At 34.7% G+C, this 17,183-nt stretch overlaps 1 protein-coding gene across 1 annotated transcript; it reads right to left on the bottom strand.

The window, feature by feature from the left end:
* Window positions 1-12,206: 12,206 nt before the first annotated feature.
* On the bottom strand, window positions 12,207-13,975 carry LOC144569465 (cytochrome P450 81Q32-like). The gene is made up of 2 exons (XM_078319832.1): window positions 13,014-13,975; window positions 12,207-12,870 (listed from the first exon to the last, which is right to left on the bottom strand). The coding sequence occupies exons 1-2, from the start codon at window positions 13,929-13,931 to the stop codon at window positions 12,256-12,258; spliced, it is 1,533 nt and encodes a 510-aa protein (XP_078175958.1). The 5' UTR covers window positions 13,932-13,975; the 3' UTR covers window positions 12,207-12,255.
* Between the last annotated feature and the right edge of the window lie 3,208 nt (window positions 13,976-17,183).

The following is a 17,183-nucleotide window of genomic DNA, read 5'->3' on the forward strand; positions in this document are numbered from 1 at the left end:
ATTTCCCCCTAAGCTTCGCTTATTGGATAGAATATCCTTCAGGAACTTGGCATAGGAGGGCATTTGAGTCAAGGCATCGGTGAACGGGATCGTGATTTGCAGGCCTTTGATCACCTCAGTGAATTTCGCGAATTGTGCGTTCAACTTGTTCTCAGCTAATCGTCGGGGAAAGGGCACAGGTGGTCTGTAAGGTTTTCCAACTCCTTTCCCTTTCTCTCTGTCAGACTTGTCAGATTCCTTTGATGCGGGTCGCACTGTACCAATGCGAGTCGCATCCAGAGGTTCTTCTGGAGTCGATGCGAGTCGCACTGTGGTGGTGCAGGTCGCATCAGGGTTGATGCCAGTCGCATCAGGGGTGGTGCCAGTTGCATCAATGGTGGTGCCAGTCGCATCAGTTAGAATCTGATCCGTTGGGAAAGCTGGTTCATCGTACTGGGTCCCACTCCTCAGTGTGATCGCCTTAGCTTCTCCTCTGGGGTTTGGTTCTGGTTGCGCTGGCAGTTTGCCAGGTTGAGGTTGGCTAGAAGTGACGATATGACTCAGTTGCTCCAACAATTTGCTTTGGGTGGCCATTTGAGTTGCCATTGATTGCATTTGCTCCCACATCATCTGGTTCATCTTCCCTTGCTCGTGTGTGAAGTTCGTTGCATAGGGAGGCACATACGGTCTGGAAGGGCCAGCTTGAGGTGCTCGGTTGTTCTGATTGGGGAAAGAGGCGTTTTGGTAGAAGTTTCTGCTGTTGCCTCCTCCAGAAGAATTGTTCCAGTTGTTGCCGGATGATGGATTGATGAAGGAGTTATTGTTGTTGGTGGGGTTGGTGAAAGGGGGCCTGGGAGCATTGTTGAAAGGCGCAGGGTTGTTTTGATTCCTATTCCAATTCTGTTGTTCCATTGGATCCTTGGAGTAGGATCGGTTGAAGGGAGGTTTTGGAAAAAAGGAAGGTTCATTGTTGATGGAATTGACCTGCTCGCTCTCCTCGTCAGCTTGCACCAACGGACATTGCTCGTAAGCATGTCTCTCATCACCACACATGACGCATGCTTGAGGTTGCTGTTCAACTGCTTTGACGCTGAGCTTGTCCATCGCTCTCTGCATGGCGTCCATCTTAACGGTGAGAGCTGTGATGTGATCCACCTCGTACTTGCCACCTCCTTGGCTACCTCCTTGGCCTTCTCTTCGTCTTGAATTGTCACGGCCGGACCATTGCTGGTTCTGCGCCATGATGTCTATCAAGTTCATAGCCTCTAAAGGCTCCCTCGACATCAGCGCGCCTCCAGCAACAGCGTCGACGTAAGCACGAGTGCTTTCGTTCAAGCCGTCATAAAATGTTTGGATCAAGAGCCAGTCTGGTATACCGTGGTGTGGGCAAGAGTATTGCAATTCTCTAAACCTTTCCCATGCCTCATTCAGGGGTTCATCAAAAATTTGATTAAAGCTGGTCAGGTCATGTCTTACCTTGGCAGTTCGTTTATGAGGGAAAAATCTGGTCAGAAACAATTTGGACAATTCCCTCCAAGTCAAAACTGAGTCCTTAGGTAAAGATCCTAACCATTTCTTTGCTTTGTCTCTAAGAGTGAAAGGAAATAGAGCAAGTTTGGTGTAATCAGCATTCTCACCGTTGGTTTTGATGGTCGTGATGCACTCGAGGAATGTTTGGAGATGAGAGTGCGGGTCCTCGTGGTCGAGTCCATGAAAGGTGTTCTGCTGCACCATGTTGACAACTCCCGGATTGAAGTTGGGTTGTTGTCCTGGAATGCGCGGCAGCCGGATTGCGCCTCTCACATCTCCAGCCCTTGGTACATTGAACTCTCGCAAGGTCCTTGGCATGAAGACATCCATGTCGTCGTCAGACTGGTCAGTCAAGTCTTCTCGCTCTTTATTTCTTTCTGCATCCCTGTCCTCCCTGCTCGGATGTTCTGACATTGTCTCTGTGATGCGAGTCGCCTTAGTAGTGATGCGAGTCGCTTCGGTTGTGATGCGAGTCGCGTCAACCTCTGTGCGGGTCGCTTCAGTTGATGTCTGAGCAGGAACTGTGTCTTCTGGAGGTGTTTCGTCGAAGAGTGGTCCTCTGCTCCTCAGTTGGTAAGTCAGCTTGTATTTACCTGCAGGAGGGGGAATGAAAGCCAGTTTTTAGTAATAAAGAAGTAAAGCAAAAGAAAAGATACAAACTAAAATCTAGATTAACTAAGAAAAATGTAAATCTAGAGAGGAATTGATAGCCGTCCTCGGCAACGGCGCCAAAACTTGTTCGCTTCTCAGAGTGTGCTTACAAAGTTCCAAATACAACTAATTGTACTTGTTTTAAACCTTGAATCTACTCACGTCTAGGATTGCAAGTGTACAATCCTATCCGTGTAGTAAAATAAGGTATCGATCCTCAGGGACGGTTAAACTCAATTCTAGACTTTCACAAATCCAAGTTAGGTACTAGAAGTTTGAAGAATTGGGTTTGATTTATTTCAATTTCTAAATTTCAAAAGACAATTCAATTAAAGGTAAATGAAAGTGATTAAAAGGTTTGGTTTTGAATCAATTATAAAAGGTGTTCTTAGGGTTTCAGACTTCATCTCCAAACTTTTCCTTCTCTGGACCTATCATACAACTCGCATCATCTCTGATGCGACCTGTGTGATGCGACTCGCATCATCTCTGATGCGGGTCGCATGGCCCTCGAGCAGAGCTGACATGAGTTCGTATCTAAGTTGATTTCTTGTGCGAGGCTTCGACCTGTGGCTCTCGCCTACTGGTATCTAACCTAGATTGATTGTCTGGTTAACTAGAAGTATCTATAACCTCTCGATAATAGAAATTTCACCTCTCGGTTACTATTGATCTTAGATCTACTTCAAGTGCTCAATTACAATTACAAGATACATCAAGGCCTAATTACTAGAAGAGATGCTATAGACATCTAACAGTAGACAATCAAGAATCAATCAAGAAATCACAATCAAGCAAACAATGAATACTCAAACAACAATCACACAAGTTCAACATTAGATCAAAACATCATTCAACTCAAAGAAAAGGTTTGGATATTACATCTTAACCCTAAGAAACAGGGATCTACTCAAGCATAACAAAAGTAAACATGAAAAAGAGAGAGAATAAGCAAATCATGATGGAGCTCGAAGATCCAAAGTAGATTGGAGAGGATCTTGAAATCTTCCCTTCTCTTCTTCTTCAATCAAGCTCCAATCTCCTTCTTCTCTCTTGATCTTCGCTCTTTTTGTGTTCTGGAATGTAGAGGGGGAAAAAGCTCCTCAAATTCTGGCATAGGACCTCCTTATATATGCAACAGAGTTGACTTTGGGCTTGTCAGATTTAATTTGAACTGGGCGGCAACAGTTGATGCGACTCGCATCAGGTGGATGCGACTCGCATCAGATGGTCTTCAAGAGAGAGCAGTGAGGGTCGCATCGCAGGTCGCTTTGGGCTTGGATGCGACTCGCACCAGATGAATGCGACTCGTATCAGAGCTTCCTGAAGTCTGCCAATTGCCTGATTTTGCCCAATTTCGCTTGATTCCTGCAAAGTAAGAACCAAAACTTAGCAGTACCACATTCTATGGATGTTCAATGTAAAAGGCACCCTTTGTTGGTTCAAAACATAGATTTTCGTATGGAAACAAGTCGAAATGATAGGTCTAATAATGTGATAACAGTTTTTCATCTATTTCGACGGATATTCTTAAAGATTAACAAATTTTTTGAGACTTACAAGAATATAATACATCATCTATATAAATTTGTATTCCTCTATGTAACAACAAAATAACTCTTTTGAAGCTTTCAATCAATTTTTGTACTACCGACAATAGTGCCAACATTGGCTTCGTATATTACTAAATAAAAAAATTTATCTTCAAAAATAATATAAAATAATATTATTTAAATTTTATATTTTGACATGGACATTTTTCTTACCATTGGATTTCCTTAAAAAGATTGCAGTGGTAAGCACTTAATGAAGCTAATGTACTACTTAAAAGATCATTGGTGAAATTCCATTTGTTTAGAATGTTGCATAAAATATTTTTCACAAAAAAACTGTTGTATTTTTAGATTAATAGTCACTCTATAATAGAGGTGTACTAATCTAACGCAAAATTCATCATTAATCCTTTATTAATTGGAGATATAATGAAAGACGTTACGTGAGACAATCCATAAATGTGTCAGTGTCACCCATGCCCGCCTATGCAGATCATCATTTTATATTTTTTCTCAATTAGAACAAAATAAATTATATAAATACATCTATCTCATTAGAGCTCTTTTTTAATTTTTTTTTATTATTATAAATAATCTACATACTCAGATAGAACTTTAGTCCTAAGTTTAAACTTTGGAAATATTCATAATAATATATTAGTAAATTATTGATGTCATTGTTAACAAAAAAAAAGTCATGCTTATTGAAACAAAAGTAATAATAATAAAGATCACTTTAACAAAAAAAAATAAAAAAAATAAGAAGTTAAACTTTTATTGTCTTTATAAAAAAAATGCAACACTTCAACAATAACTAAGATTAATCTATTTTAAACAATTTACTTCTAATTCTTAGTGATGCTTGATAGATGTCAACAATATGTTTTGCATATGATAGGTATGTCAGCGTACGATGGGTACATGACCAATGTGCTTTACCACCATAATAATAGCATGAATTCTCTTGTTCGTTATTCTGTCACTTTTCTCATTCTTCTTGTTAATTATTTTACCACTTCCTGTGGTAATTCATTTTGTTCATTATTTTTCCACTTCTAGTGGAATGATGCGCATTTTCTTCATTACCATGTTCATATAACAATAATTTATATTCATATGGCTTCAGGCCATTAACAATATAATCAGATGGCTTCAGACCATTTTATTAACATAATGTAATGTAAAAGATAATATATAAACTTAGAATATTTCTTGAATCTTTTTCGGAAAGATTACATCTTTAAAAAAAAATTCCACATCATATAAACCATATTGAAATCTTTTTCAAGAAGATATATTAAAATCTTCTCATATTAATCTTTGTGAGTTGCATAAATCTTCTTCAGGAAGATTACTTGAAATATATATATATATATATATATATATATATATAAATCTTCTTCCTTGGAATTTTCTTCAGGAAAATATCTTAAAATCTTCATGAACAAATTATATTTCTTAAAGATTAAAATTATTGATAAATAATATCAATATGAACATCATATAAATTTTGCGCATCAAAATTTCTCGAAATCTTCTTCAAGAAGAACTTCTTAATATCTCTTGAAATCTTTTTCAGGAAGCTAGGACCTTCTTAATATATTTTGAAATTTTTTCTTCGAGATGATTAAACTATTGAGAGAAAAAAAAACAAAAAAAACATCATACAAAATTTGTATATCATATAATTCTTCTTCAAAAAGATTTTTTAAAATCTTCTCAGATTAATTTCCTATATCATATATATTTTCTTCTCGAAGATTTCTTTAAATCTTCTTCTCGAAGATTTCTTTAAATCTTCTTCTCGAAGATTTCTTTAAATCTTCTTCTCGAAGATTTCTTTAAATCTTCTTCTCGAAGATTAAAAAAAAAATTGCATTTCATATAAAATTATATGAACCATACTAAAACTCTTAAAAATAAATGTAAATAAATTGATAATTTATTTTATTTAGCAATTACTAAGAAATATTATTTATATAAATTGAATTGAAATAAAATATATCAAAGTTATCTCGAATCTTCAACTAGTAGAGCTTTCGGGCTGATAACGTGTTATAAAATAAAGATAAATAAGCATAAACAATAATAAACAAGATAGAGAGAACATAAAAGATGACAATCTCTTATTCATATATTTCTTATGTGTGTACAATACAAAATTACAAAGCCTCTATTTATAAGCTACAAATTGTGAATAAAAAACTATCTAAATTAATTACAATACTAAATGGGAAAATGAATTCCAATAGTAGTGGGGTAGTGGAGAATGAATGTTGAGAGTTATGGACATCCACATTAATAATTTATTCATAACAGAAATTAATTAAATAAATATCCAAAATGAAGAACGAATCTGAGTTTTTTCGAGATATAGGGAAAACGTGATTGTGTATAACGTCATCTGGACGTTATCGACTATCACGGCCAGGATTAGCGATATTAATAAGCCTCTGGACTTGATTATCAATTACGGCCAAGATTTTTTTTAGTTAATTAATAAGTGCGGTGATTAGTATCACTAATCCTGGCCATGATAGTTTATAACGTCCAGGGGACGTTATAAACTATCACGTTTTCCCCATATCTCGAAATCTCAGATTCATTCTCCATTATGGATATTTATTTAATTAATTTCCTATTAATAAAAATTTCGGGTCAAACTAAAATGGTACATTGGTACTTCCTACTGGAATTCACATCCTCTCCAATACCTGATAAGGGAATCTTTTACAATTACTAGATCTGAACCGTTCTTTTTAACTTGGCATGAATCTCAAATCCCAATATATTGTCCCTATGGTGACTCGAATCCCAAACCGATTGAGATTTAATCTCAAACCGATTTTTCTCTTCTTTTGGTATGCAATCAATTATCGGTTCATCTTTTAAATTACGTTTATTATGGTGGGCAAGTTTCTAATTTTTTCATTGGAAAAAATCAGCTGATGGAAAAATATCAATTTTGTTTGAGTATATTCTATTTTAATTATTTTTTATAGTTTTCTTTTACTTTACTTGGGTACGTTTGGGTGACACATGAATAGTGCTAACTCAGAAATAGCTGTTATTCCTGGCGAGCTATTCTCAACACAACACGTTTGGGTGAAAAAAAATGCTATTCTCAAAAAAGAAATAGCTTGGGTTAGCTGCTATTCCGCTATTCTTATGAAAAATATTGGGTTAGCGGCTCTTCCGAACCCAGAAATAGTTGTTATTCCGAGCTATTCTTTGATTCATTCAAACGCATTGCGTAGGATATTTTTTATCTATGACTTTTGCGGTACAGTTAGGGCTGCTAATGAGTCGAGCCAGCTCGCGAATCAATGAGTTGAGCAGCTCAATTTCATAACGAATCAAACTCGAAACTAAAAAAAGTCCAAACTCGTCTCAGTTCAATTTTGAAAGAAAAAACTCGGTTTGACTCGACTCATATAAACACTTAGCTCATTCACGAGCCGGCTCGTGAGCGGACTCATATTTTTAAATTATTAACTAATTTTTTTCAAATAGCTTGGCTCGGCCCAGTGCGGCGTAATATTGTTAGATGCTATCAGTCGAGGAAATATGTTGCCAGTCAAAAACGTGGGTCCCGCAATAATACTTCTTCTATGAGAAAATTGATATGGCTTTTAGAGTTTCTTAATTTTGTCAAAATTTTAGCCGGGACCGTCGTTAGTTAAAAAGTGAAATAGAGAGTTCCATTCTAGTTTGAAATAGAGTGAGAAACTGAGAATAAATGATATTCGGGTATCCGCTTCCTGTGAGAAGTTGAAAGATGACTTGACCGTTGACAACTGTTTTCGGTGTGAAATTATTATTCTTCATGAAAAAGAATAATCCAGGTCAGCTAATTCCAAGAGTGAGAATAAATGATATTAAGTTTGACCGGCAACATATTTCCTTGACTGATAGCATCTAAATTTAAATAAGCTTAATATCATATTATCATTTATTCTCACTCTATTTCAAATTTACCGAATTTAATTAATTGTATGGAATAGAATGGAACTCTCTATTTGACTTTTTAACCATTTCACTTTTTAACCAACGACGGTCCCGGCTAAAATTTGGACAGAAGAAACTCTAAGCCATATCAACTTTCTTATAGAAGAAGTATTATTGCGGACCCACTGGCAACATATTTCCTTCTGATAGCATCTAACAATATTACGCCGCGCCGCGCTGGACCGAGCCGAGCGATTTGACAAAATTTAATTAATAGTTTAAAAATATGAGTTGGCTTGCGAGCCAGCTCGTGAACTCACGAGAGTTCATGAGTTGAACCGAGTTGAGTCAAGTGTTTACATGAATTGAACCGAGCCGATTTTTTTTTTTTTAAATTGAACCGAGTCAAGTTGGCACTTTTTTCAGTTTCGAGTCTGATTCGTTATGAAATATTGAACTGCTCAACTCATTGATTCGCGAGCCGGCTCGACTCATTGGCAGCCCTAACTGTACGCAAAAATCATGAAAAAAAAATATCCTATGCGCATTTAATTTTTAATATTAAGTAAAGTAACAGAAAACTATAAAAAATAATTAAAATAGAATATAGTCAAACAAAATTGATATTTTTTCCAAAGTTGATTTTCTCCAATGAAAAAATTAGAAACTTGCCCACCATAATAAATACAATTTTAAAGATGAACCGATAATTGATTGCATATTAAAAGAAGAGAAAAATCGACAATTGATTGGCTATTAAATTGAAATTAATTTTTTTAATTAATTGCCATTAAGAACAATAGTAGTAGTTGAAATTTGAAATATTAATGAGATCGAATAATTAGAGATTATAGGAGAAAATTAAGAATACTTAATTCTAAAAATTACTAAAAAATTTGACAGAGCGATAACTCTAAAAACAAATTTATAGTATGTGATGTTTGTATATGTAAACATGTTAAAAATATCAGAGATATAGTCGAATAAAAATATGTAGACTATTCGGTTCATTATAAGATATAGTCATATAAAAATAGTTGAGCAGCTCAGTGTTAATTTGACATATTTGCTGTTATGTAGGCTATTTGATGTTTTGTATCTGTAAACATGATAAAAATATAAGATATAGTTGTATAAAAATATACCTTGCTACTTGGTTTAAAGTAAATATGAAGTACACTACTTGAAAACATCAATTAAAAATATGAGTCGGTTTGCGAGTTCGTGAGCCGAGCCAAGTCGAGCTAAGTATTTACATGAACCAAGCCGAGCTTTTTCTTTCAAAATCGAGCCGAGTTAAGAGCCGAATCATTTTGCTTCTCTCATTGAGTCGAGCCGAGTTTGAGCCGAACCTTAATCAATAACAGCCCTAAGCTAATCATACTTGAGCGAAGAATTTCTTATTATACAAGAATGCATGAAACCTCAGCCCAAGAAACTGGACAGAGCCTTGTCCAAAAACCAGATTAATTATCAGCAGATAAAAGAATGGATTCTGATAACAATCCCTGCAGCTTTATTCCTGCACAAACTGCCAAAAAAATCATGGAGGGACCGCTCAGTCATTAATAAGCGTTTTGTAAACTGTTAATATTTAATTTGAAGTATCAAAGTATTTATCTTGAATTTGCAAAGTATTAATCCTTATGCAATGTTATCTATTTATGAAAGAATAAATCAATTCATCAATTGTCCCTGCACAATTTTTTTTTTAAGTGGTAAGGACATAACTTCTATACAAACATTATATTGGACATTGAGCGGTATATGTTATGTTTTATAACATGAGATTGCATGTGTACAAAATGCAATATGTATATATGTTGCATGAATTGAAATCTATTATGATTTTATATGAATTCATATATAATAATCGGCCCAACAAAAGTTTAATGTATATTTTTCATATAAATAATTTAAACCATATAACATTATTTTTTTTTAATAATCGGTTGTTATCAATTTTTATCAACTTTAAATTGCAATTTTCAGTAAAATATATGTATGTCAAAGACAACGATAAATATTTTTCAGAAGCAATGATAAATATTTTATGTTACATGGATAAATACTTCTCAGACATAATTGTAATTTTTAGTAAAACATATGTACGTCAAAGACAATGATAAATACTTCTTAGATATAATGATAAATACTTGTCAGAACAATAATAAATACGTTATTGAACTTTGTTCTTTAACTTGTCAATAAGTAATGTTTAATCAAATCAAAGTATTTTCATGTCAGGGACAACGATAAATACTTATGAGACATAATAATAAATACTTATCAGAACAATGGTAAATACTTTATTGAACATCAATAAACAGATAAATAATTGTTAGCGGAAATTATTATTTAAGGACAGTATAATTAATGTGGGGATTGTTATTAGAAAACAATATAATTAATGCGATGATGGTTATTAAAAGGACAGTATAATTAATGCAGAAATTGTTATTAAAAGACAGTAATTAATGCGGAGATAAATAGAAATTCTTAGCAGAATTAATGGGGGGATAAAATGTAGTTAAGGAAGTTAATTTGGAGAGAGAGAGAGAGTGGGGGATAAATAGAGGAACAAGGATGAGGGAAATGATATAAGAGGAGGGTTCAAATGCACCAATATTTTCTGCTCCAAATTCGCTCCAAATTTTTGACCGTCCAACTCATTTCAGATTAATGACTGAGATTTTTCTTTGCCCTCCGACTTTTCATTTCCAAAAACGCACGATCAATCCTCTCCAGTGAACACTCCCACCCCCCTCCCTTTATCTGTTTCGCTCTCTCCTCACCCCTCAACCTTGATGCTGAGCTTTCCCCTCGTTCTCCTCAAGCTCTCTCTCCCTTCCGTCGATCCAGCACTTATTTTGGAGCCTTCGTTCCCCTCTCCTCTCTCCATTTCTTGGGCGATCCAGCCCTCATTTTGAGGATTCTGTGCCCCTCTCCTCGTTTCCTTGCTTGCCCTTTAAAAGAGAAATCGACCTCCGGCTTGGCCTTCGTGGCCCTCTCCTCTCTCTGTCTCTCCGTCAAATTAAAGCATGCAAATTCATGAACATTATTTTGCATAGTATTAATCAAGAAAGAAACAATGCTTCCAGTATGATCTAGGACTTTCTATCTGCATCCATAAGAAGCACACAATTTGATTATTTCTTAGCTAGCAAAAAGAAGGAAAAGAATCACATAATCGTTTTTTTGGTTGAACCCAAATTGATTTGATTATTTCTCAGCTATAAAAAAAAAGAATTGAAAACCGTGTGAAATTCTTCATCGTGAAAGGAGAGAAATTTATTTCTTTCACTGGAGAGGAAAGAAATTTAATAGGAACTTAAATAAAGTACGTCAGAGAATGAAGATGAGGGCTCGATGGAGGTTGAAGGCATGGCTGGTTCACTGCTAGGCATGGTAGAGGCCGGGGAGCAAGTGCATCGATAATTTCGTATACTGAAGAAGGATAAATGTTAATTATTTCATCGTGGGAAGGAGAAAGAGCCATGGCGACTTCATTCACAAGAGGGAATCGGAAGTGATCTCCACTGGAGAGGACAATAGGTCGTTCCTGCCTATTTTGTTCATTGGAGAGGAAAGAAAAGAGTTCAACACACATTTTTAGAAATGAAAAGTCAAGGGCGGAGAAAAATCTGAGCCGTTAATCTGAAATGAGTTAGACGGTCAAAAATTTGGAGCAAATTTGGAGCAGGAAATATTGGTGCATTTGAACCCTCCTCATGATATAATTATTTTAAAAGAATAGATATATCATATTCCTATGGTCTTGAGTATTGAGATGTCCAAAAATTATAAGTATCGAGATGTCATTTTTTTGTGTGTAGTCAATTAGCCAAATCGGACTGAAGTGTTTCACAGAGATTTTAGATTTAAAATGATGTAGCTATACCAAACATAGGCTCATTTTCAGAATGATCATCTTGTGTTAGCATGTAAAAATATATATCAGGTACTAATCTATATTAGGCCCTTCTTCATGAATCTCGTAACTGATAGGACCACTGAATTTGTTTCTCGTAACGCGTATGTGCCGAAATGGCATAATTTGGCTGTGTTTTTCTTATGTGCTGAAATGAAAATTCGGCTCGGGTTTTTTTTAATTTAATTTTTAATTTTTAAAAATAAATGGAGAAACTACAATTTGAATATTCTAAAAAAGAATATCAAATAAAATAGATAAAATATCTTAAATTATTTAGATCTATTAAAAATACTACAAAATACTACTTAAAAATACTAAAAAAAAAAAGTAAATGTCAGAAATAATTACAATAAAATACCAAATACTGGTCGTAGCAAACACAAAATTTAAAGAATAAGAACCTCCAAAAAAAAAAAATAGTAAGACCAGAGATCATACGACACATGAAATATCGAGTTTACTAATAAAACTTGCATTATAATATTTAAATACCAACAAACTACAAATATGCAATGTTGATCTCTCAGATCAAAACAACGTAAGTAGCTAGATTGACCTGGTTATTGCACACAAACATATATATAACAAAAATAAAGTAACCTAACACTTAACAAATTACAACTAAATTAAGGTAGATCGACTTTAAATGCCACATTTTAATTATAAGGTGGAGAGAACATCCATCATGACTTGGCGCGGACGATACATGGCTTCAAGTGGAACAGCCTTTGGAAGAGTCAAACCAGAACCTTCACTTGTGTCTATGAGTTCATCTCCAATCCTTTTCCAATCAAAACACTGAATGAAGGTCCCTAATATAAGTCCGACTTCGCGTATCGCTAGGCCTTCACCCGGGCACCTCCTCCTTCCCATTCCAAACGGTATTATCTTCTTGGCACCTTCATTATCGCTTTCAAATCTCTCAGGCATGAACTTGGTCGGCTTGTCCCACAGACTCGGGTCTCTGTGAATGTGATAAGCGTTGACCAAAAGCATTGTACCTTGCGGAATTTCGTACCCTCCGATAGAAACACTTTCCCGAGATTCATGCGGTACGAGAAGCGGGCCACCAGGATAGAGGCGGAGCACCTCATTGAGGATGCAATGAAGATATGGCAGGTTGGGCATATCAGATTCTTGAACGAGCCGCTTGGTACCGACATGTGCATCGATTTCAGCTGATGCCTTCTTGAGTACGTCAGGATTGTTTAATAGAAGGGTGATCGCCCATTCTACTGTATTGGACGAGGTATCAGTTCCTGCTTCCAATAAGCTCTGTAAAAGAAATGGTCTTTCATTTAGCAAACGATAAAAATCATAATAAATCATATTTAAGTTGCAGGAATTTAATATGTAAATTTGAAGTTCTAACTTCTAACTATATATAAAAGTGAGAACGACAATCCATTATTACTCACCAGTGCAATTATCTGGATATTTGTATCGTTGTATTTTTCTGGATTCTCCTTCTGCAGCTCGAGCATCTTTGCGATCATGGTGCCTTTCTTCTGGGCTCCTGGTTTTCGATGCTCGTCGATGAGCTTCTGCGTCATTTCTTTGTTCACCTCAGCCACATGATTCAGCTTTTTTGCTGCTTTTGCCATGCCGAGAAATTTGAGAATTGGCAGGAAGTCCTCTGCATTTGAAGCGCCACCCAAGGAAAAGAAGTCCTCCACTGCCTCTCTAAATTTTTTCGTGTCTTCCAAATCCTCAATGTTGTCTCCGTAGAACCTTTTGCCAGCAATCATTGTCATCAACACATTAAGGGACAGCTCAAAGAGCTTTGCCTTAAGGTCAACTTTCTCAAAATAACTCAACCCCATTGAACCAGCAGAAGCTTTCCAGGAACGGAATAGTCGGCGGGCCATGTCAAGAACCTCCCCGACTCTGACATCTGAGGATGCGAGCAGCTGCTGCGCAGAGAGAAGCTCTGTAGCTGCAATCTGACGAATATTACGCCAATGTGGTCCGTAATTGGCTAAACCGATGTCATTGTAGTCGAAGCTAGCCTCTTTGATAGATGGCAAATGTACTCGGTTGGCGAATGCCATGTCATTGGTGGTGAAACACTGCTCGGCCAAGGAGTAAGAGGAGATGACAAGGGCGTTGCGGGAACCGAATTTGAGAAATGTTGCAGGGCCGTATTTTTCAGATATGGAAACCAGTGTTTGGTGGAGGGGTTTCTTTAAGAGATGGAGGTGACCGATTAACGGAAGTGCCGGTGGGCTTGGTGGGAGCTTTTTGTTGTTGTTATCTTTAGTACGAGAAAGAAGCAGTTTGATGAAGAGAAGAACAGCAATGGAGAGGAGAATGCTTTGGTAAACGAAAAGTGCCATGTTTTTGGCTTTTTGGCTAGCTTAGTAAGTGGTTTAAGGTATGAGTTTGTATGAGTTTGATGATAGATTTGTATCAGGAAGGAGTATTTATAGGAGGGGAGAGAGTAGGGGTGGGATCAAGTGAGAGTGAGACTGGTCATGACTAGGGGTGTCAATGGGTACGGTACGGATCGGGTGGAGACATTTTCATACCCATACCCATTAAAATTGACCTTACCCATACCCTATCCATACCCATTAAAAATTGATCTTACCCTACCCTACCCTTACCCGTTAATATTTTCAGGTAACGAAATGATAGCAGGTGAATAACGGATAATACTAGTATAATAATTAGTTTTATTATATTTTACAAATTAAACATCAAAAACTCATTCATTTTAACACATATATAATTGCATTTCTAATAAAAAATAAAATAAATGTGCAATCAATTCCAACTAAATTATTTTTTATAAAGAATAAAAATTCAAAAACACGAATATACATTTAAGTGGGTTGGAAATTGAATTAAATATACATTTAAGTGGGTTGAAAATTGAATTGAATATATATTTGGATTTTATAATTACCCTATAGGGTAACATAACGGGTACGAAATAGTCATTACCCATACCCTTACCCATTTATTTAACGAAAAAAAATTCTTACACATACCCATACCCAATAAACTAACGAAAAAAAAATCTTACCCATACTCGCCTTATCGAATACGATACGGATCGGGTAAACGGCTAAAAAGGTACCATTGACACCCCTAGTCATGACTCATGAACCTTCCTTCCTGGAGATCAGAGTCAACAAAACTTTTTTTTTTTATTAACAAATAAGAAAATGCTGTTGTAAGCATTTGGGATTTGGCCATCTGTTATCCAGAATTAATTATGATTACTTAGAACGTCAGCTTCCTTCATGCATCTAGAAGCACACACTGATTCTGAAATCATTTGGTTAATTATGTTATCATTTAACTATATATGGTATTTGTAAGGGTATCCTCTAACTGGACAAAAAATAAATGTCAACAATTTAATATGCATTCTAGTTTCAGAATAAAATAGTTGATTTTTAAATAATAGAAAAATTTATTAATAATATCAGATAAAGTTTCTTTTATATAATTTTTTATCACAATTTCATTAATTATGTAGTAAAAATGTTATTTAAATACAATTTATTTTCATCCCCAAAATGTATAGCAAGTTGACAAAAATCCTCGTTTCCAAGAAAAATAATTAAAATTAAATCTTAATTATTAAATGCACTCTAAAATAGACATATGTTAAGATTTTGAATGTGTCCTAGAAGTACTGACCCCAAACCAAATTATATAATTCATGCGGTTCGGTCTAATGGGCTTCTAACTCAGATTCAGTGGGGTGTGCAGTATCATAGGGATTAAATTTTAAGTGGATTTAAGTACTTGCTCTGTTGAATTGAATTAAGAAAAATGTGCTAAGTAGGCAACAAAGATGTTAAGGAGGCTTAATCCAAGAGAAATGAAGCCTTAAGAATTGAAGAAAGAGGGACTTAAGCTTAGGAATTTGAGCAAAATAAGCAAAAGTTAATCCTCACTAAGGAGAGATTGTTCGGACAGACTAAGTTTCTAAGGAGTCTTAAGGAGAGGTTCCGAACACCCACAATGTTGTTAAAAATGGTCATTTAAAATGATTAATTGTCCGTTTAGTTGTTGGTGGCGATCAAATTGTTACAGATTTTTCTGACTACTTGACATATTATTTTTAAATATGACTAATTATTTTTAATTATTCTCAATTAATCACTTAGCAATATGATATCTATTTGACGAATATATACCGTTATTTACAACACTTTCTCTCTGACAAAAGGCCTCCTCCCGGAAACATGAGCAAAAGAGGACGTGTTTGCATTCGTCACACAAATTGTCTCACACAAATTCCGCTTTAAGTCAATGGTATAGATGAGACAAAAGGTAATCAACTTGATCACATCTATAAGAAATTTGAGAGAGAAATGGTTCGCTTTTTCTCTAGCCAATAGCCACCGGTCTAAAAGGAGGGTTTAGTTACAGTAATTCCATTTGTGCTTGAAATTCAATAATATTCTGATTATTATTTTGCAAAATATGTCAATAGCTTTGAATTTTTTTTTTTTTTACGTACATCTAACTCTTATAATACATATATTTAAAAAATATTATAAAATGGTAAATATTTTCTTAATTATTAATTATTAGATAAATAGTGTAACAAATTTGTCAATATTTTAAGTAATTAGTTATTCAACATAAAGTCATTAAAACTCTTATTTGATGGAAGACTAACATCGTTAAATTAATTGATTAAAATTTGGTACACGACAAAATAAAATAAGAGTAAGACTCAGGTGCTATGGATAGTATAAGACCTTTCATGCTACGGTCTAAAAAAATCTACCATATAAGGTTTAAACTTTGATCTAAGTAGCTTAATAAATTAGTTATAAAATGAATTTGTAGAATACCAACTTTTACGATTTTTGTAATTTTTTTTACTATTTTTTATAATTTATGAAAGATGACAAAAAATAACTTAAAACATTGACAATTTTCTTTTATTTTAAACATTTTTTTCATCTTTTATCAATCATAAAAGACAGTAAAAATTGGTATTCTACAAATTCATTATATAACCAATTTACTGATTTACTTAGATCGAAGTTTGAAATTTATATAATAGATTTTTGAGATCGTAGCACGGACATCCTTATGCTTTCCATAGCACCCAAGCCTTGCTCTTTAAATAATTAAGAATATATCTACAATTTTATTTTTGTAATTTGTTTTTTAAATAGATGTACCGTGAGAATTGGACGCTTGATTATCCTTTGAAAATTTGAATATTGATTGATGATACTGCATTGGATTGAACACCTTCTATGTAAAGGTCAAGCTTGAGTCTTACTTAATTTAATTTAGCAATAGTATTGTTCTGTTGTATATTGCTCCTACGTACATGTTTTTTTTGTCATAATTTCCAATTGATTCCATCAAATAATATATCCAGGCAACAGAACTTTGCGTCACATAATAATCATACGAAAAAAATAAATAAAAAATGAAAATTATTTGGAAATGGTATCTATCTATCAAACTCCAATGAAGAGACGTTCTAGAATCCCCATTTTATAGATGCTTTATGCATATAGTAAGCCATCTTGTTTGAATCCTTACAGCATTTCCATTTAGAAAATTAGTTGTTGGCAACACATCAACATCTGCATCTTCTAGAT

Source organism: Carex rostrata, chromosome 18, assembly GCF_964058835.1.
Source record: "Carex rostrata chromosome 18, lpCarRost1.2, whole genome shotgun sequence".
Classification (NCBI taxonomy): domain Eukaryota; kingdom Viridiplantae; phylum Streptophyta; class Magnoliopsida; order Poales; family Cyperaceae; genus Carex; species Carex rostrata.

Excerpts from the sequence above, each read along its gene's own strand:
- LOC144569465 (XM_078319832.1), bottom strand. The coding sequence starts at position 13,931 with ATGGCACTTTTCGTTTACCAAAGCATTCTCCTCTCCATTGCTGTTCTT. Across the intron at positions 12,871-13,013 it reads ATATCCAGATAATTGCACTG|AGCTTATTGGAAGCAGGAAC; the intron begins GTGAGTAATAAT and ends TTTCTTTTACAG.